The sequence below is a fragment of the Phoca vitulina genome, unplaced genomic scaffold (genome assembly GCF_004348235.1).
Source record: "Phoca vitulina isolate PV1807 unplaced genomic scaffold, GSC_HSeal_1.0 scaffold11, whole genome shotgun sequence".
In the NCBI taxonomy this organism is placed as follows: domain Eukaryota; kingdom Metazoa; phylum Chordata; class Mammalia; order Carnivora; family Phocidae; genus Phoca; species Phoca vitulina.
In genome coordinates this window covers 4,679,784-4,702,063 of record NW_022589714.1, presented here as the reverse complement: position 1 = coordinate 4,702,063, position 22,280 = coordinate 4,679,784, and the positions used below count along the sequence as shown (strand labels likewise).

General features: G+C 33.5%; 1 protein-coding gene across 2 annotated transcripts in view; it reads left to right on the top strand.

The window, feature by feature from the left end:
* The window catches only part of ZNF292 (zinc finger protein 292), an 87,305-nt gene that overhangs the window by 44,432 nt on the left and 20,593 nt on the right, over positions 1-22,280 (top strand). For both annotated transcript variants that reach the window (XM_032409321.1, XM_032409320.1), the window contains 4 exons: positions 929-1,083; positions 1,274-1,352; positions 3,578-3,713; positions 18,290-18,492. In XM_032409321.1, the coding sequence (XP_032265212.1) occupies positions 929-1,083; positions 1,274-1,352; positions 3,578-3,713; positions 18,290-18,492 (573 nt within the window). The remainder of the gene's footprint in view (positions 1-928; positions 1,084-1,273; positions 1,353-3,577; positions 3,714-18,289; positions 18,493-22,280) is intronic.

Genomic DNA, 22,280 nt, shown 5'->3' with positions numbered 1-22,280 from the left:
GTGAAGAGGACCAACTATGGCAGTTTTCTCTATTATAAAAACAATTAGAGTCCTTCTTTATTTAGTATAATTATAGAACCTTTTTGATAATACTTTTTAGTAACTCACTATTTTAATAGTGTAGAGTCTTAAATGTGGGTGTCTTTAAATGCTGCTGCCAGTTTCTTCCACCTCTTCCTTCTATAGGATAAACAGCAGGGGGTTGGGGGGTTGTCTTTTTTGTTTGTTTGTTTACTTTTAGTAATTCTGATAAGGCATATTTGAAATATTCATTAAGGGATAAAGAGTTTTTATTTTTAAAAAATAAGCACTTTATTGCAAAAGTTACTTCACCTTATCATTCTTTAATCTTTAATATACATTTTATGTATGTTGAAGTACTTTAGATGATTTTTTAAATGATAAAGGTTGTCATAAAAATAGTGATAGGTTGTACTATTATTTTTTTATTAACTGAAAAATTACATGTCTTCTGACTACATGCAATTTATTTATTTTAGGTGTTGAATTTTATGCTCCTTATATGAAAAATAGAAACAAAAATATTTGAAATTCTTTACTGCATGCCTTCTGGTCAAGCTGGTCTAGGTATCTTCTTTTTAAAATAACTTTTAAATCTTAGGAGTTTTGAGGTGAAAGATGTCATTTTGATAGAGAAGAAAGAAGATAATGCTTGCACTACTTACATCCTTCATGAAACGATGCTGTTGTTGGAAAATTAACACTAATCTTTTCTCTTACAGAGAGCTGTTGGAAATAAGACTGTGACTTTATTACTTTTAATATTTTAATTGGTGTAAGCTGCTTTTTGTTTTTAAAAATAAAAAATGTTATTTTTCAAAATTTCTAAGGGAGGAAAGAAAAACAGTTGATTAGCCTGTGTATTTTGATTTACATTGGATACTTTTTATTATTCCTTCCAAAACAGACACTCCTTGAATATGCAGAGAAATGGAAAACTTCAGAAGATCCTTTACCTTTATTGGAGGTATACACAGTGGCTATCCAAAGTTATGTTAAAGCCCGACCTTATCTTACCTCTGAATGTGAAAATGTAGCATTGGTTCTGGAACGCTTGGCATTGTGAGTAGACCTTTGAGTAAATAAAAAATTAGATTTAGCTTTTTTGTTTTAATTTGGTATCTCAGTCTTATGATAGTTTAATTTTAAATAGAATAGTTATGGGGTATCTACTGATACTAGGATTATTTATTTTATTTTACTTTGAATTTTAATAAATATTTGTATCCTTACCAATTTTTTGTTTTTTTAGAAGCTGTGTTGAACTTTTACTGTGTCTGCCTGTTGAGTTATCAGATAAACAGTGGGAACAATTTCAGACACTGGTGCAGGTAAGAATATTTACCTGTTAGATTTCATTTAGGTATATCGTATATCCTTTTCTTTATTCTTAATAAATTATTTGGCTACACTTTAAAACATCTAGGGAATAACAAGCATTAATTGCAGCTCTTGTTAACACTAATGTCATGCATATAGTAGATGTTCATAAATGTGTGTTAAATGAAGATATACATTTAGATAGATTGGTTGAATATTGCACAGTTCTTTAGGAGCAGTTAATTAGCACTTTGCCAGACCAGTAAGGGAAAACAAAAGAAAATGCCCTAATTTGTATTTAGAAACAGTTTAATTGCTGAACATCTGCAATATGCCTTACACGAATTTAATATATCATTTAATTCTTATGAAAACTTTGTGGGGGTAGGTATATTTTTCCCATTTTAAAGGTGAGGAAACTGAGGCTCATACTTTAAAATATTTATCTACCCAAATTTATACAGCTAATATTACAGAGTAGTTGTTTGAATCAAGGTTCTTTATTCCAAAGTCCATGCTTTTCTCCTATAACTGAAAACACATGCTTTGTCTCTCTTATTTAGTGTTGTTATTCTACCTTATAGAAGTACTATGCAATTTAGTACTTAGTTGTCTTGGAGTATTTTCAAGAATGTTAAACTTTGTTTCAAGCACTAGATTGTGCTGTATATACTATAGCTTCAAGTAAGTTTTGATTAATTGATTAACTAAAAAGAATGTTTTTACTAGCTAGTTTCAGAAAGTATTTCTCTTTCTCTAGCCAGAGTTCATAAAATATTTTTGGCTTGATGTTTTTTTTCTGTAGGAGATATATTAAAGATAATTAGTTTCAAATTTTAGAAGCATGTGAAATAAACTGTAGTTAGAGAAGTCAGCTTTGTTATTTTAATATAAACCATTAAAATCTTCATCAGTTGCAAAATTCTTGAAGGTAGGTTTCATATCTTATTACTATTATAGGATTCCATATAGTGTCTTACACATAATACTTAACTGTTGAAATGAAGGTGTCTTGTCTTGTCATGTTGCAACTAACTTTTTGATCACGCAATTTCTACTTCAGCATATCAGTAACTCATGTCTTAGGTTGTTTTGCCAGCAAGTATTTATTTTTAGGCAAATAATTATTTTAGAACTTTTCATTGTTTGGCACTCTATCCCAGAATGAATTAAGTTATTTATATACAAATATAATACTGAATTCCTCATGCTATTTTGTCAGCATATGATAAACTTTTAAACTTTCCTTTTTGAAACAGTAGCACTAGGTGATACTTTTTCATACAGGTTAATGAGAAGGAAGTAACTCTTTAAATCCTTATATGGTAGCTTTTAGCAATTGCTCGAAGAAACTTTCTTAAAGCACTGGAACTTGTTGCAGTGGGGAGACTTTATGGTTTTGAGGAATAGACTAAAAACATAGCATGTAGCTTTAAGAGTTTCCATGACACTTTGCTCTCATTTCAGAGCTTCGTTGGGGTTATTTTATACCTGCTTAATAGCATATGTTTCATTTTGCCTATGTTTTACTGTTTTAACTTTCTTTACCCCACTAGAGGATAAGCCTCATAAATGCAGGGACCAGTTGCTCTCTTCCCTAGTCCTTTGCCCGTAGAAAGTCCCAATAAACTTTTTCTGAGTTGAATAAAAACCATTGGTCTTTTGTGTCTTGAAGAATATGCTAATTGCATGAACACTTGGAAACAACTAGTAAGCAAGTTTTAGTGTCAGTTTTAAATAGAATATTGCTAAGGCTATGTAATGAATAAATGAAAAATCATGCATTTAGTTGTTTTCATAAGTCCCTTTTGTTGGAATATGTGTACGTTGTCACTTAGGCCTTGATGCAAATCTGTCCTTTATTAATGATAGAAGTTTTTTTGGAAAAAGTTTTTTACTAACACAAAGGATATAAAATGTGTAAGGTCTTTTATGCTTGGATATTCTGATAGCTTCCTTCAGAAGTAACTTTGCTCTTGGTTTAGATTTTGGGGGAAAAATAATTTTGACTTATCGCTAGAAATACATTGTATTTATTTAAAATTTACAGTTGATACAATTCTTGAGATTCATCTTTAAGAATCAGAAGTAAAGGAATTCAGCACTTTGTAATGTGATGTGAAATTTTAAAGATAAAAATCTTATTTTTCAAAAGTTTAGTATTATATTTAGAGCCTGATAAGCTTGCTTTTAAAAATCTGTTGTAATTCTTTGGATGTTTATTTAATATTTATAGGTAGCTCATGAAAAGCTGATGGAGAATGGCAGCTGTGAATTGCATTTTTTAGCTACTCTAGCTCAAGAGACTGGGGTGTGGAAAAACCCGGTACTGTGCACTATTCTTTCCCAGGAACCATTGGATAAGGATAAAGGTAAATTTTCTAGAGAGAGAGAAAAAAAAAGAATCATTAGATTAGAAAAAAAATAAGTACTTAAAATTGTTTTGATAAATATAATTCATCTCAAGATTTCCCAAAGAAGGACCATTTAATTAAATTTTAGCTGAGGTGCTTGAGGCCCTTCACCTTTATTTTATTTGGGGGAAGATGTATTTTTAGGATATTACACAGTCTTAGAGTAACAGAAAAACTAAAATTTTTTCCCAGCACCTTTTCAAATAGAGGAATTCCCTCTGCAATATCCTGACAGGTGGCAATCTAGCTTATATTTGATAACCTACTTGACAGATGGGGAAGCAGAAGTAGGGTAGTTAAATGATTTTCCTCAAAATAGAGAAGAAATTAAATCTAGAACTCTCAAGTCTTCTGTCTCTAAGATTAGTACTCTTTCTCAAACAGCTTATCGCTCCATCTTATTTTATTGTTTGTTATTGTGTGAGCTTGGGCAATAAAGATCCTGGTTAAACTCAAACTGGCAGACACTCTGTTGGAAGTAGATGGCTAAATCACTAATAATATGTATAACACTTAATGTTCAGAGCTCAAAAATGGTATATACCATGAAGAAGAGCACAATTAATGTCTTTGGTACTTTTCTTGAAATTATTTAGGGAAGTGCCCAGATTTCACTCAAACTTTTCCCACGGTATTTAACTAAAGAAGTAAATAAACTTCTTCTGTTGTTTATTGCTGCTTTGCTTGTTGATTGATGGCAAACTTTAGCTTTTTGCTATGTGATAGCAAATGGTGAAGGCTGAGAAAGGAGTGTTAGGTCCGTTGCTTGTGAACTCTGTGTACGTTGATATTTACTGAAAGGCTTTCCAGACATTCTCCAGACTTCTCTTCAAGCTGGTTTTTCCTACCTGGCTCCCCTCTTACCATTTCTCCATGCTTTCCTGATAGTTCTAGCAATGTTACCTGTTCCTTAATTTTCACAAGCAAATTATTTTTAGTACCCCCCTTCCATCAAGGATATCCACAGATTAACTACAGTATTCTCAAGACCTTGGAGAAATGGGGAGTGGACTCTCATTATTTAAATTAATAATAAGAACAACATTTAAAAGTTGAGAATCTTGGATTTTTTTTGCCTTTGGCATATTAATTATATTCCCACAATACTAATACCACTATGATTTTGTTCTTATAATCAAATTATACTTTCTAATCTATTCAGCTTTTGGAAATACTGGATGTAATATATTAATAATAATATCAGATTACATTGTATAGTTCCTAACAGTTTGAAATGTGCTTTTATATTCATGGTTTCATTTAACCTTGATGATCCTGTGAAAAAGGTAGGATCTTTATTATCCCTATTTTACAGATGAGAAAATGGAGGCTCAGGACGATTGGTTGTCTTTTCTATATTACATTGCCAGTGTTGTGAGGCAGAGCCAGGAATTGAAGTCAGGACTTCTCTCCTTTTTATATCATGCCCTGTTGCGCCTAGCCTAATAAAATCGCACCTAGCTTAAGTAAAGAATTAACTCCTTTTTTCTGTTGTCAGTTTCTGAAGAGCATTTTTGCTAAAACTCAGACATTACACTAAAACAGGAAAATGGAACCTTTACCTTAGCAGAGATTTAAAATTTATTTTAAAAGAATATATCCTCAGTTTCCTTACTTGCTTTAATGTGCCTAACATCGTTTCTGTTAACAAAGCCTCTGCCTGTCTCTGTGCTGCTTTATTTCTTGTTCTTTGCCTGACATAGCTACTGGAGTAATTTGGACTATTCAGCCAAGAGCAGTTTCTTACAATAGCAGTGGATTGTAGGTAGCCAGACTTTAATACAACTCAATGAAGCAATCAGATGTTAAATGACAGAGATTTTGCAGCCATAGTCTTTACTTGGTCCTCTGCTACTTAGAATGTCTCTTTGATGGGAGTCATTTTATGGATAATCACAAAAGCTAGAAGTGTATGTTTATTACCTCTTTTGAAAAAGTTGAAGGAATTAACATTTTACACAAAAATAATAATTTATTTACATTTTCAAACTTGATGATTCAAAAGGATGGGGAACTTGTAGTTTTAAATATCCAGCCTCTTAGTTTAACTTAACTACAGCAAGTTTGAAGAGAACTAGAGCTTAGAGAATAATGAATACACTTCAGGAGGCTATGCTCATTAGTTTGTTTATAGTGAAGCCTTTGGAGGTTTGATACAGTATTTGAACAGTAATCTACTTAATCCTGAACTTTTTTTTTTTTTTTTTTTTATTGACTGAGTTTGGACTCACTACAACCCAGCTAACAACCCGAGAAGTGCTCTTTGATTTGGGGGATTGAGGGTGGGTGGAAATGCTGATTTCACTTTAAGGTGTTAGCATCCTAGAATAAAGTAACTCTAATAACTAAATCAACATAATTCAAGTAGATGGCCTTTGAATATCACAGGAACTTTAAGCTTACATATTACTTGTACCTTTCTTTGGTCATAATCTCAGGATTGGAAAGACAATGAATGCTTATTTTTTTACCCAATTTTAACTCCTTTCTAAATATCACTAATAAATTGGCCTTCTCTTAAACACCAGTTTATTCGCTAGAGAGGTGGTTTGCTGTGTACTTCAGTCTGTTCTTAACCTATGATTAGAAAATCTTCACTATGAAAATTGTGAAAACTACGTTCTTAGAATTCCATCTTTTGGATTTAGTGCTACCCCTAGAGCCATGTCAAACAAAGTATAAATCCCTCTTGCATGCCATAGCAGTTGAGATTTTTAAAGATTTTAAATCTAAATCACGATTCCTGGGGTTTTTTTAGTGCGTTTTGTTGTTCTCTTTAATATGTAATTCTCAGAACTTAATGTGTACCCTAAATATGATCTGGCCGACTTTGAGGTCTTTGGTACTCTCATTTTTCATCCTAACAATTTATACGTTGTGTTTCTTAAGATGACATTAAACTTTTTGGGTAGCCTATCATTCTCACAACTCAGTGAGATTACAAAAATCACACAAAAATTTTTAAATATAAATACTACCCTTATATTACCAACTACATTTTTATGCTTTGTCTTTTGGCACATGAAGCATTGCTTTTTTTTTTTCCCCTGCTTAATTTCACTGTTAGATTGATTCTGTGTATGCAACTTTTCAATATTATTTTCAGTCTTGATTTTGTTATTCAAGGTTTGTCCTTACCAGTTTCCTCTTACTAACATATTCTGTTGACATCCAGGTCCTTGAAAATAACCATAAAATGGTCATGTCCAAAAACCTAGCCCCTGGGATACTTACAGAAATCTTCCTTCTTGCCTTCAGGCCTTTAATCAATACTCTTTGATTATGGTTGTTTGTTAAAATATGCCTGTTTTTCCTTATGTCTGCTCCATGGTTCTCCTTTTTTGTATATAAGGATTTGATGAAAGACCATAACACCATAACAAGTATTTGGCTAGAGTTCTTTTAAGTAATAATATTTAATATAGGTTAGTATGACCTGATTTATTATTTTTTAAAATGAACTTTTTATTTTAGAATAGTTTTAGATTTACAGGAAAATTGTGAAGAGTTCCCATATACCCCACTACCAGTTTTCCTTACTCTTCATATCTTACATTAGTATGATACATTTGTCACAGTTAATAAACCAGTGTTTATACTTTGTTATTAACTAACTTCCATACTTTATTCAGATTTCCTTAGTTTTTACATAATGTCCTTTTTCTGTTCCAGGATCCCATCCAGGATACCACATTACATTTAGTCGTCATGTCTTCTTAGGCTCCTCTTGGCTGTGACAATTTTTCAGACTTTCCTTGTTTTTGATGACCTTGACAGTTTTGAGGAATACTGGTCAGGTATTTTGTAGAATGTCCCTTAATTGGGAGTTGTCTGATGTTGCTCTCATGATTAGAACTGGGCTTATGGATTTGGGGAGGAAGATCACAGAGGTAAAATGCCATTGTTATTACATCATATCAAGGGTACACATGACTTCTCATTTTTGATACTAATTTTGATCACCTGGCTGAGGTAGTGTGTCAGGTTTCTCCACTTTAAAGTTACTCTTTTTCTCCCTTTCCATACAGTACTCTTTGGAAGGAAGTTACTACATGCAGCCCACAGTTAAGAGGTGGAAATTTAAGCTCCACCCCCTGAAGGGGGGCAGTATCTACACAGATTATTGGAATGTACACAGATTTGTCTTTCCCCCATTTATTCAGTCATTTATTTATATCCGTATGGACTAATGGATATTCATTTTATACTTTAGTCGTAATCCAGTACTATTTTATTTATTTTGTTAACTCAAATTGACCCAGCTTTGGCCATTGGGAACCCTCTGATTTAATTTCTGTGTCCCTTTGACATACCCCTGTCATTATGGATTATGTTTTTTATTTGAGGTACTTTCTTGCTTTCTGGCACTATAAGGTACTCCAGCTTATTTTGCATATTTCCTGCCCCAGTCCTTGAATCAGCTGTTTTTCCAAGGAGGCCTTGTTCTTTTTTCTTAGAGAACAGTAATAGAAACCAAGACCTGATAACTGGGTGTGTTTATTGCTACTGAAGTGACATTGCTTCTAGGGTGTCATTACTTCTAGGACCTCTCAACAGACAAAGCAAGAAAATATATGTAGGTATACTAATCTGTGTGTAGACACATCAGTAAATATTTCCATATGTAACCAGCTGTATTTATATCAAACTAAATAGGAGGGTTCATGCTGATGTCTTCCAGTCATTCTAGTCTTGTTGCTTATCTGTAACCTCTCACTTCAACAGAATGTCCTATAATTGGAATCATGCAGTAATATAGTCTTTTCAGACTGACCTCCTACCATTGGCCATCTATATACTTAATTAATTAATCAGTCTTAGTGTACATGTATAGTAGTTTCAGAATTGATAACTTATACCTCTGTGGAAAACAACTTTACTGATTAGAATACAATGCTTATGTACAATTTCTCTTGCCATTTTTCTTATAGACTCCACTCATCCAAAGTTAGTTAGGTGAGCACTTTATTTCCCTACCTCTTTCAGTGAAGTTCTTTCATAACATTTGTAATACAGTTAGATTTTTTAAATGTATTTATTTATTTATTATTATTCTTTTTGCCGTATTCTTCATTTCATCCTGGGCTTCCTCAACCTCCTAAATAATTTTTTAAAATTTGCATACCTTAAGATTTCTTGTTTGTGCTGTAAAGTTCTATAGGCTTTGACAAATCCTTAGTACCATGTATCCACCATTACAGTATCATACAGGTAGCTTTCATTGCCATAAAAAAATCAACTATCTTTACCCACTGAACCCTCTCCTGAACACCTGATAACTACTGATTTGTTTACCATCTCTATAGTTTTGCCTTTTCGAGATTGTCATAAAATTATAGCCTTTTGGCCTAGCTGCTTTTACTTGGCAGTATGCATTTAACATTCATCTATGTCTTGAATACCTTAACAGCTCATTCCTTTTTATTGCTGTATAGTATTCCATGATATTATGTGTGGTATGAATATACCAGTTTCTTCATTCACCTATTAAAAGACATCTTGTTTACTACCATTGCTCTTTATGATAAAGCTACTGTAAACATTTGCATTTAAGTTTTTGGGTGGACATAAGTTTCACATGAGTTGGGTAAATATTAGGGGTAAGATTGCTAGATCATATGGGATGACTATGTTTTGCTTTGTAAGAAACTGCCAAACTGTTTTCTAAAGTGGCTATACCATTCTGTATTCTCACCAGCAGTGAATGAGAATTCCTGTTGCGCTAGACCCTCATTGAGTAATTGGGATTACCTGTTTTGGGAATTGTAGCCATTCTAATAGGTGTGTAGTAATACCACATTTTTGTTTCAATTAGCATTTCTGTAATGACATAAGATACTGAACATGTTTTCATATGCATATTTGCCATCTGTATATCTCTGGTGAGGCATCCCTTTAGATTTTTTTTTTCCTATTTTTTGATCAGATTGTTTGTTTTCTTATTGTTTTCTTATTGCTAAGTTTTAACAGTATATTTTGGATACAAGTTCTTTATCAGATATGAGTTTTGCAAGTATGTTCTTTCAGTCTGTGGCTCATCCTTTTTCTTAACAATGTCTTTCACAGAGCAGAAATTTAAAATTTTAATGAAGTCCAACTTACGAATTTTTTCTTTTGTGGATCATGTTTTTGGTGTTTTATCTAAAAACTCATTACCACTATGTTAACTATACTGGAATTAAAATGAAATAATATAAAAATAGCAATACATACATATGTACATACATACATACTCATTCATTACCAAACCTAGAGTTCTGTAGATTTCTCAAAGAAGTTTTATAGTTTCACATTTTACATTCGGGTCTCTGATACATATTGAGATAATTTTTGTGACAAGCGTAACTTAATTTATGTTTAGTGTATCTCTCTCGGCTCTTAACACTCACATATCTTCTGAACAATCACAAGCCATGTTTTTAATATAATTAATTTGGAGACTTATTCAGGATTATATCTTTTGCTCAGCCCCATTTTGAAAATAACTTTTTCCATCTGTTTCCATTTGCTCCATTGTTCTGCCCTTTTAAATCTAAAGCTTATTAACAGAACCACCATTAGAGGAATTCTCCTTTTTCTCTGTCATCATAAATAATACATAGTTAAACCCAAGTAGCAGTCTTTTCTCCAGGAGTTACCCACCTCTGCCAATTTGATTGTTCTCAACATTTTTGGTGAGCTAGGGGTCATCTTGGGTTCTAGCTTTAATAACATTTTGCATAGGTTAGTACCAGGTCTCTAACACTTAACGGTGCATGCATCATTGGTCCTGAGCCTGCTTTCCATTTTCTACATGTCATCATTTTACAGTCTAAACTCTGAGAGAGCGCCCTATTACAGTCACACTGAATTCCTTCAAATCTGTCCCTTATACTTCTATATTGGGATAATTTGCAATTGTACAAGTTATATTTTGTTAGCTTGCCAGTCCTTTCTTGAATCTTAAGCCCTGCAGTTCTCCCTCCCTCCCCGGAACCTCTTATTTTTCAAAGGAAATTTCTAAAGCTTAACCTTTACCACAGTACTTATAAATCCTTAAGAATTTTGTGAGAAAATAAGTCTTTATTTCAGTAATAAACTTTGCATTTAAAAGTGAAGGTGGAAAAATTGTTCCGTTTTATCAGATATTAGCATACGTAAGATGTAATATTTTGAAGGGAGGGGAGATGGGAGGAGAGAGCTGGTGATAACTCATACTTTCCAGGTAAATGGGATGAGGTCAGATCTGATTGCATGCAGCTGCATTTAGTTTTGGATAGTAAATCTCCACAGTTCCTTCACCCTGATACTTTTGGTATATTTTTCGTGTGTGTATATATAGCTTTATATGTGTATACAGAGAATGCCAGAAAAAGTGACTCTGAAAATTAGACTTAAATCTATTGACAGTTATTTTGTGTTAGGACATTTCTTATAGAAAGTCAATAAAAAGAGCACCTTAAAGACTATATTAAGTACTTTTAGAAATACAGTTGGCCTAACTTGTTTCTCTTTGGTTTTGTTTCGTTCTTTTCTCTTTTCTTCTTTTTCCTTTCTCTCCCTGTTTCTTTCTTTCTTGTTTGATTTCCCTTTTTTTGCCTTATGTCCTTCTCTCTTCTGTGCCCTTAATTGACCTTGTCTTGGCATAAAAAATAAGTGGAACATTTTAGATTTTATTTTTAAAAATCACTTCTAAATTAGACTGCCTTTTACTTACATATAACCCTTAGATCCTTGAGGATCAGTGACTGGATAGAATTAAGCTGATAGAATTTAACTGTAGTAAGCCTATAGAAGTGTTCACTCCCATTTTAGACTGATGACATATTTGTATTTAACATTGATTATACTCTTATATAATTAAATATAAATGTAGTGACCCCTAGATTTTCATTTTTACTAAAAATGGTTTTAAAATACACTCATTGGTTTCTTGAAACATCTTGAAGCATTCTATTTTAATGAGTGTGTTTTATAATAAAGTTACATGGATAAATATGTCAATTAAGTTCAGAACTCATAATGAAATCTTACTTCACATGAAAATTTTAGTGTTGCATACTAACTGGGTTCATCTATGGCATGGAATTTTTTTAGTCTAAAAAAAAATTTTTTTTTTTTTTAAGATTTTATTTATTTGAGAGAGTGAGTAAGAGAGCAGAAGTGGGGGGTGGGGAGGGGAGGCAGAAGCAGACTCCCTGCTGAGCAGGATCATGACCTGAGCTGAAGGCACATGATTAACCAACTGAGCCACCCAAGCACCCCCAGTCTTCAAAAATTCTGTTTTATAGCAACCATGTCAGAAAATCAGTTATGTTCATAAAGTTTTACCATAGTCAGGTAATGACCATAAAGTTTCAGATTTAATGAAAAAGCAAGCAGCATGATTTAAGAAATTCTGAAATCTTTTAAGTAAAAAATTCTATTTCTTATAAATGTAACATATTCCCTCAAGAAAGGGTGAGGGGTAGGGTGAAGATTAAGACTATTCCTAATTGGTAATTTGGACACTGAAATATAGATACCTAGAGCAGTGGTTCTCAGTCCTATCTGTGCTTAAATTACCTAGAGAGTTTTTAGACTGAAATTTCAGTAGTGGAGGGCTGCCTCTGACCAGAGTCTCTGGGTCTGAGCCCCAGGCATCAGTACTTTTTAGAAGATCAACATAATTGTGCAGCCATGGTTAAGAAACACTTACCTGCAGCTTGAAGTGTTGTGTTTTTATTAAATTTCTAAATTTGGATATTTGTGACTAACAGTATTACATTGATTTTTTAAATTTATTTTTTATTGTAGTAAAAAACACATAAGAAAATGTATCATTTAATCATTTTTAATTGTATAGTTCAGGTAGTGTTAAGTATATTCATATTGTTGTAAACCATATCTCTAGAACTTTTCATCTTGCAAAACTAAAATTCTGTAACTTTTTTTTTTAAGATTTTATTTATGTGAGAGAGAGAGTGTGCATGAGTGGTGGGAGGGGCTGTGGGAGGGGGGCCAGCAGATGCCCTGCTGAGCATGGAGCCTGATTCGGGGCTCAGTCTTAGGACCCCGAGATCATGACCTGAGCTGATGTCGGATGCTTAACTGACTGAGCCACCCAGTCTCCCCAACAATTTTTTTTTTTTAATTCTATAACGATTCAATATCAACTCCCTCTACCACACCTCTCCCAGCCCCTGGTTAACCACCATTTTACTTTTGGTGTCTATGACTTTGATTACTTTAGTTACCTTTATAAGTAGAATCATATCATATTTACCTTTTTGTGATGGGCTTATTTCACTTAGTATAATGTTCTCAAGGATCATCCTTGTTGTAGCATATCCAACATATCCCAGGATTTCTTCCTTTTTAAGAGTAAATAATACTCCATTGCATGGATATACCACATTTTGTTTATTCATCTGTTGGTAGACACTGGGATTGCTTCCACTTCTTGGCTCTTGTGAGTAGTACTGCTATGAACATGGGGGTGCATATGCATATCACTTGAAGACCCTCCTTTCAGATCTTTTGTGTACATACCCAGAAGTGGAATAGCTGGATCATATGGTAGGTAGTTCTGTTTTTAACTTTGAGGAGCTTCCAGACTGTTTTCCATAGAAGTTGCACCATTTTACAGTCCCATCAACAGTGCACAAAGGTTCCAATTTCTGCACATCCTCACCAACACTAATTTTCTGGGTTTGTTGGTTTTTGTGGGTTGTTTTTTTTTTTTTTTTTGATAGTAATTATTTTAATGGGTATGAGGTGATATCTCATTGTAGTTTTGATTTGCATTTCTCTGATGATTAGTTGGGTACCTTTTCATGTGTTTGTTGGACGTTTGTATATCATCTTTGGAGAAATGTCTGTTAAAGTCCTTTGCCCACATTATAATAGGATTATTTGATTTTTTTATTGTTCAGTTATAAGAATTCTTTATATATTCTGGATATTAACCCCTTATCAGATATATGATTTGCAAATATTTTCTTCCTTTATGTAGGTTGCCTTTTCACTCTGTTGATTCTGTCTTTTTGATGCATAAAAAAAATTAGGTTTGATGTAGTTGTAGTTTACCTCTTTTGTTTTTGTTGTCTGTACCTTGGTGTTACATCCAATAAATCCTTGCCAAGTCCAGTGTCTTCAAGCTTATCCTCTTTGTTTTCTTCTAGGAGTTTTATAGTTTTGGGTCTTATATTTAGATCTTTAATCCATTTTGGATTAAATTTTTATATGGTCTATGGTAAGTGTCCAACTCCATTCTTTTGCATGTGGACATGAGTTTTCCCAGCACCATTTGTTGAAGAGACTGTCCATTTCTCATTGAGTGATCTTGGCACTCTTGTTGAAGATCATTTGACCATATATGTGAAGGTTTGTTTCTGGCCTTTTTGCTCTATTGTATTGCCTATATGTCTGTCTTTATGCTAGTACCACACTGTTTTGATTACTGTAGCTTTACAGATTATTTTGAAGTGAGGAAGTATGACACTTCAAACTTGTTCTTTTTCAAAATTGTTTTGGCTATTGGGAGTCCCTTGAGATTTCATATGAATTTTAGGATAAATTTTTCTCTCTCTGCAAAAAACATCATTGCGATTTGACAGGAATTATATTGAATTCTTAGATAGTTTTGATAGCTGGACATCTTAACAATGTTAAGTCTTTGAATCCACAAACAGGGATCTTTCCATCTACTTGTCTTTAATGTCTTTCAGCCGTGTTTTGTAGATTTCAGGGTACAAGTCTTTCACCTTCTTCCTAAGTATTTTATTTTTTGTTGATCCTGTAAATGGAATTGTTTTCTTAATTTCCTTTTCAGGTTGTTCATTGTTAGTATATAAAATGCAACTTATTTTTGTATTTTAATTTTTGTATCCTATAACTTGGCTAAAGTCATTTATTCTAATAGTTTTTTTGTGGAATCCTTGGGGTTGCCTACATAAAAAGATCATGTAATCTTGTAGTCAGAGTATTTGACTTCTTCCTTTCCAATTTGGATGCCTTTTCTTTCTTTTTTTTTTTCTTGCCCACATGCTAAATTGTTTTTAAGAGAAAATACAAATTGTATTTTTTAAAAAGGAATAGTTGATGCAGATTCAGGTAGGCCATGGTGAAAAGTTTAGAATTTACTCTTTAAAGGCAAAGGGAAAGCATTGGAGCATTTTAAGCTGGGAGAAGATGTGATGGTTTAAGAGTGGATGCAGAAGACTAGCAGAGTGCTACAAAGTGGTCTGATGGATTAATGAGGGCTGGGAGGAGTGGATGAATGGCAGGAATAGAGATGGAGAAAAGTGAATGGGATGGAGTATTTAGGCATTAGAAGTGACAGAATTAGGTGGTGGATTGGATGTGTGGGTGAGAAGAAGGCACAAGAGAGCATTTATAAAGCCACTGTTAGGTTCCTGGCTTGAGCATGACTAAGTGAATTGAGATAATACATATTGTGGTATAGAGATTTCTGTATGCAGAGTCTGAGATGCTTGCTAAATAGCTAGTTCAGAGATGCTACAGAGGAGATTGTGTGCAAATATGGCCATGGAAATACATGCCCAGTAAATAAGTTGACTCCATTTTGAAGGAAATCCAGGACCTTGTTAGTCTGTGCATAGGACATGCTCATTTAATGTTTGTATAATGATTTATCACAAAAATTCAACTTATATATTGTAATATATTTAAAGTTAATTATCTTTAATATAGAAATTGTATTTTTTAATATGTAAGTGATATTCTGTGAGAAGCAGCCATTCTTAATTGAACTGGCTAAATATTGATTTACATTATCATTTTATGTCGTTCAGCTCTCTTGATAGGCTCGATTGTGGTAAAACCTGCTTTTCTGTTCAAGTCCATAAATACAGAGAAAATAGATTAAAAGACTGCACACAAGTAAAATTAAAGATATTTTTATTTTTCTGGGATGTGGGAAAAGCAGGGTAGGGAATGAGATGTGATGTGACTAGCTACTCAAGAATAAATATAAAACTTTTTTCATAAGTCTGGCAAGCCCTAAAACAGGTAGCCTTTGATGTGATATTATAACACTGTAAGAAAAAGCATGTTCTGGATTGGAGAGAAGTAGAGAAAGATATTAAAGGAATGGGAAATGGAAAGCAGTGCAGGAGAAATGGAAAAAGACCAGGGAGAGTAAGCATTTAGCAGGTTCTGAGTTGAGTATTAAAATGTAATCTGTGGGGGCGCCTGGGTGGCTCAGTCCTTAGGCGTCTGCCTTCGGCTCAGGTCATGATCTCAGGGTCCTGGGATCAAGCCCCGCACTGGACTCCCTGCTCCGCGGGAAGCCTGCTTCTTTCTCCCTCTCCCACTCCCCCTGCTTGTGTTCCCTCTCTCGCTGTGTCTCTCTCTGTCAAATAAATAAATAAAATCTTTAAAAAAATAAATAAATAAAATGTAATCTACTCTTGATCTGTTTGAATCCTGAGCTTTCAGAATACATGATTGTTTTCCTTTAAAAGTTAATCCTACTTCACAGCTCTTTACTGCTATAAAGTGCCATTCTAATTAGAAGTGGACACATTTAATGTGAATTTGGCTTTCTCATCCCATGACTGTATTAAGCTGGAAGTCAAAAGACCCATTATTCTGGTCCTGGTTCTGTCATTAACTGGCTTTATGACCCTAGGAGGTTACTTACTTTCTGTGAGCCTCAGTTTACTCATCTGTCAAATGATGGAGTTACAGAAAATGATCTGTAAAGTCCCTTCTGCTCTAATATTCTGTATTTCTTTGGAATCAGTTTTGCCCTGAGTGTGGCAGTGGTTTCCCATCATTAAAAAAAAAAAAATCTATGTTTTTGAAATTTTACAGTATTAACATATATTCTCCTATATATTGAATTAGCACAGAAATTATTTTGCACAGTTTGTCATTCTAATTTATATGTTGCTATTTGAGATTTTTAGGGACTATTTGAGATTCTATTCAGTATCATCGGTTTTGTTAAATACTTGCCACCTTTAAATAATTTCTTTGCCATAATCCTCAGAATTTGTTGATTATGAGTTTTAGTGGGAGTATTTTAAGTAATTCCCAGACTTTTTATTGCTGGATTTTCTCTTCTGAGAGAATTATTGTATTAGGAAACTAAAGCTATTTTTTAAGTCTATGATTTATTTATAGCGAGAGCAACTTTATTTTAACTTTTTTTTTCAAGTTTTCGTTTAGAATCTTCCCTGATTTTGGTTTGGCAGCAAACTAAATGGTGAAAAGATACTTGCAGTATAATTGACCAAGTGGGATCATGTGATACTAAAAAAAGAAAAGTAATACCCTGTATATGTAAGACATCTAGTCAGAGGCACCACAGAGTTAGTATTTATCTGTATTCAATCTTTATTCTTTTTGATTTAACGTGGCAGGGAGTAGAATAGAATAGAGAGTGGCAGGTACAAAGGTCTAGACTTCAAAAAAAGGATGGAATTTGGGATCCTGTGTTGAAATGCATACATGTTCATGGTTTGAATACTGAGGAGCCATGATTATAGTGTATCGTAGAAGAATCTTCTCACAATGGGATGCAGTGCAGGTAGATCTAAAAAATAAAAGCCCTAGAGGGTCGCAGATATCTAAAGAAGGAAGAACATCTCTCATTCTCCATCTTTTAACCCACAAATTACTTACTAGACATATCTTCCAGTCTATTCATAAGTAGAGGAATTGTGTGCTTTATTTAGAGTATTTAAAATTCTATTACTAAAAGCCTTCCAAAGGTTTCAGGCTAGCTATCACCAAGTAAATTTTTAAACATGATTTTCTCATTCTGATAAGGAAAATAGGGAAGAGTTTAAATTTGCACTTGTTAAAATTTAAAGTCTCCTTCACAAATACAAAAAAATAAAAAATTTTATTTGTAGTTGATCAAACAAGTGTTTGAAGATTTGAACAGAATAGAAATGTATTATGTGTATGTGGGTCTTAAGCAAATGTTGAGGTTTATCGGTTGATGTTTTAAAAATTACAAACCTACAGAAGTTTCAGTAGACTCCCCTCCCCCTTATTTATTTTTCTGTAGATGTTTAATTTGTTCGAAAACATCTATTAAAACAAAGTAGACTTCGCCTTTGTAAAATAAAAAATACATCATCAGTACTGAACACAATTTTAGTTGAATCTCATCTTCTAGAATATCCAGTGGTTACCAGTATAAGTGTGTAATGCCCCAGCACTGCAGATTTCCAGGGATGCTAACTTCTGATATTCAAGAATAAATGCTATGGGGAAAAGAATTTAGTGTAATTTTAATAGCTTGGACTATTAGAATTCGATGCAAAATTATTTTTGTCATAAAGAAGTTAATTTACCTCATTCTAAATGGTACTCTCAGGGGTAAAAATATTTAATGCAACTTATAAAAGTTAGCAATATAATTTCCTTTTGCTTATGAAGTCAGGTATTTTATAGTGGCATGACAGTAATAGAAAATTGCAAAGCAAAAAAAAGAGTATTAGTTCCTGTGCTTTAAAAAAGATATTCCTTCTAAGTATTTGTATTGCAAATGAATTATTACCAAATGTTAATAATCTATTATGTCTTGTTTTTTAAAGTGAATGAATTTTTAGCTTTTGAGGGTCCCATCTTGTTGGATATGAGAATTAAACATCTAATCAAAACCAATCAGTTAAGTCAAGCAACTGCTCTAGCAAAGCTGTGTTCTGACCATCCAGAGATTGGTACAAAAGGTAGTTTTAAGCAAACTTACCTTGTTTGTCTTTGTACATCATCACCAAATGAAAAGTTAATCGAAGAGGTGAGTATGTTTTCTTTTGTTAGTAATTATTTTTAAAAGTGAGTATTTTTAAAAGTGAAGAGGTTAATTTTCAATTAGATTAGAATGTCTTTGACTTCTCTTAGAAAGTGAGGGACTGTTGTCAGTCTTAAATTTTAGTATGCTTTGGGGTAGTGATTCTAAGCAGCTTTCAGAGTTATATGTAAACTGATTTCACCTAGCTTCTTTTTAAAATTGAACCTTTTTACTGCTGTGGTTAAATTATGGGAAGATGAAGGTGGCTTAACAATTTAGTAGGGTGTTTTTATTTGTTAGCAGTTGGACCTTAACTTCAGTTTTACCTGACTTTAAGATACTTGTAAATCTAACTGGCTAATTTAAGTAACTATAGAATTTATGTGACTTCCTCCTAAAAATATGTTCTCTGTTTTATACACACACACACGCCTAGCGTATTCAAAAACAGAATGTATTCCTAGGGAGAAGTCATATATATATAGCCGGTATCTATATATATATATTAAGATCAAATTTTTATTTGCATATTTAATGTAAAACTTTATTTTTTGTGAGACATGATTTTTTTACTTCTAGTTTGGCATAAAGCATAGTATTCGTGTATTTGTTTTATACTACAGAATTCTGAGATAGAATCATGGTCCAAATGGGAATTTGCATTTTGGAGGACTCGTAATTCCAAAATGAAGTTGGAGACAGGGTAGGAAAATTAAAAGTTGTTGATCAAGAAACAGGGAATATGTATTTAAATAATTTAGATAAAGAAAACTATAATGTGTTGAACAGTTTTGATTGAGCATTTAATGCACACAGTTGTCTTGTATCTCTAATATAAGTATCCTTCAACCCCAGAGCAATAGAGAGAGGAGAAGAAAATGACTGAAGGACACACTTAAAGATGTGTAACAGGAAGAGTTGAGATACAAACCAAGACAATTAAGAGAGCTTGCATGATCAGCTGAGTAGACAGATACTGTAATCAGTCTGGAAGAAGGATAGCCTCAGACAAAAAGCTGAATGCCCACATGAGGTTAGAGTTTGTAATTATAGTGGTAATTGTATGTTTTTTTTTTTTTTTTTTAAAGAAAATGAAGAGGGAGATGGTAGGCTTGGATCAAGATTAGAAATAAGGTTGTTGTGGATGGTGAGGATAATGAGAGTACTGGGAAGAGTGATGTCTGGCAATTCTTAGGCTGAATAGAATAGAGCTCAGGGCTGTAGCCTAGGAAATTACATCATTAGTTTAGACATATAGAAGATTGAAGTTTTCTTATTAGTTCAGAATAGCTATGTAGACAGTTAATTGACAGACATACAAAGTTTCTTGAGATAGCTTTTGAAATGTGTTTAACAGTTTTTCTAAAATTCTTAAATTATTGTGTTGCTGCTACCTCTTATTTTTCAGCTCCATAGTAAAGCTTTCATTAGCAGTTCATTCCTTGCCCTTATGTCAGTCTGTCCATTCATCTATCCTCCCTTCATCAAATTTTTATTAAGTCAGTGATGTGTGCTGTCTAAGCACTGGGGGGTTAAATGTGAGTTAAGGCATAAGTCTTGGCCTAAAGCAGCTTAGCTTCTAATAGGAAACTATCTAAACATGGGGTCATTAGGCGAAGTCCCTGTTTGAAGTTGAAGACTATGAATTTGTAATCCCCAGGAAAAATCTGTATTTCTAACTCTCTTGAATAATCAAAAGATCTTGCAGTACTGAACCTAAGTTCCCTTTTGGTTTAATTTTTCATAGTTGAGTAGCAGCAGCCTAGCTTGCTCTGGGAGATCCTCAGGAAAATTCTGTGTGAGGGCCCCAGGTATCTCTGATGTCATATAAAATGATTTTTTTTCCTTCTTATATTAAGTAAGCAGAAGTAAGGCATTCCATGTTTTTAAGCAGAGTTCACCAAAGTCTCTGTACCCTATCCCAGAAACAACACTAGATCATAAAGTGCAGAACAGGACAGGATATGTATAAGTCTACACATTCCTTGTTAAAAGTCTTCTTTTGCTTAGAAATTGTTTGGTTACTCTTTTATGTTCCTATTAAAAATATATAGAGACTTTTTCTTCATTGTTCCATGTGAAGTGGGTTAAGATTGGCTGTCACCAAGGCCTGTATTATTTCTGCCCCAAGGGAAGGTAGTCCGTTTGTTTGAAACAATTGCCCAAAGATACTGCCCTCTTCAGAAGAGGTGTGCTGTCTCTCACACATTCATTTGCTTTTCCCTGTCTGGTTCTTATAAGCATTTGACTTTTTTACCCATTCCTTGGTGTATGGTAGGAAGAGATATTGGAAAGAGTCAGCCATGGCCTGGATTCTGTGATCCTTTTGAGGAAATCCTTGTCCAGGGGAGCCAGTAGACAAGGAATCTACTAGGATTTTCCCAGGATCCTTTCACTATAATAGAAATAGCAGCTAGCCCTGGTAGATGGCCAAGGAATGGGGCTGAGAGAGGAGTGTTTATCTGGCTTCTCTGGAAGGAATAGCTTGGCCTGTATTCTTGGTATAGGTATAAAACAAAGTGAGCAGTGTTTTAGTATTTTGGATCTATTTAGAGCCAGTATTTCTATTGGTTTTGTCATTAAAATAAACATAGAATTTTTTTAAAAAGTAAAATCCTCTCTCTCTAACCATCCCTTACCCATTTAATACTCCCCCAAGTAATCATTCAGTTTGAAATTTGATATGTAACCTTTCTCATATTTTTCTATGCACATACATGTATTTTTTTTATATGCTTCAAGCATACATATGCACAGCCTGACCTGCTGGTCACTTTTTCCCCATTTATTATGGACATCCTTCCATATTGTTCATTTATAAATCAACCTCATTCTTTCTCATGGCTTCATAATTCCATAGTTCGGATTTGTAATATTTTTAGTCAGACTAGGGGACATTTAAACGGTTTCCTTATATATACATCCTTTCATTCTTGTCAGGGGTACACTAGTAGGACAGATTTCTGGAAGCAGAATTGCTGGATGAAGGAGTCTACACATTTTAAATTAATAGATAGAGCCATACTATCATCCAAAAAATATTATGCCAGTTTATACCCCCATAAACAGTATATGAAATTTCCTCTTTCCTAACATTGGAGATTGTCTTTTAAATTTTTGCCAGCCTGAGAGTTAAAAAATAGTAGCTCATGATTTGATTTTATGTTTTCTTAGTATGATAGGTTTACCATTTAGGTTCTGTTTTCTTTTTTTAAGATTGATTTATGTATTTTAGAGAGAGAGCTAGTGGGAGGAGGGGCAGAAGGAGAGAATCTTTCAAGCAGACTCTCCACGGAGCCCAAGCATGACAGAGTGGGAGGGGCGGGGAGGGGCAGGGGCTCAATCCCACGACCCATGAGATCATGACCTGAGTCGAAACCAAGAGTCCAACGCTCAACCAATTGAGCCACACAGGTGCCCTCTAAGTTCTTTTTTAGTTGGAAAGCAATTTTATGTTGATCAGCAAGACTTCTTAAAATGTGATTAGAGCCAATACATTTTAAAAGTACACTTGGCAATTGTATATAGAATACTGATGAAGTATTCTGTATTTTTTGAATACCTGGCATAACGAGCCATACGAAGACATAAAAATCATTATTCACATTCTTGAAATGATTTTTCTGTTTTACAGAGGGAGTTAGCATAATATGTCTTTAATGTTGTTTTAATGAACAGATCATTCTGACTTTGAGAATTTATTCACAGTTCCAGATTTTCTGGTGTTTAAATTTTTGCTCATTTTTCAAAGCAATAGAGAAAAGATGTCTATAATATATAGTCATTATTTAGGT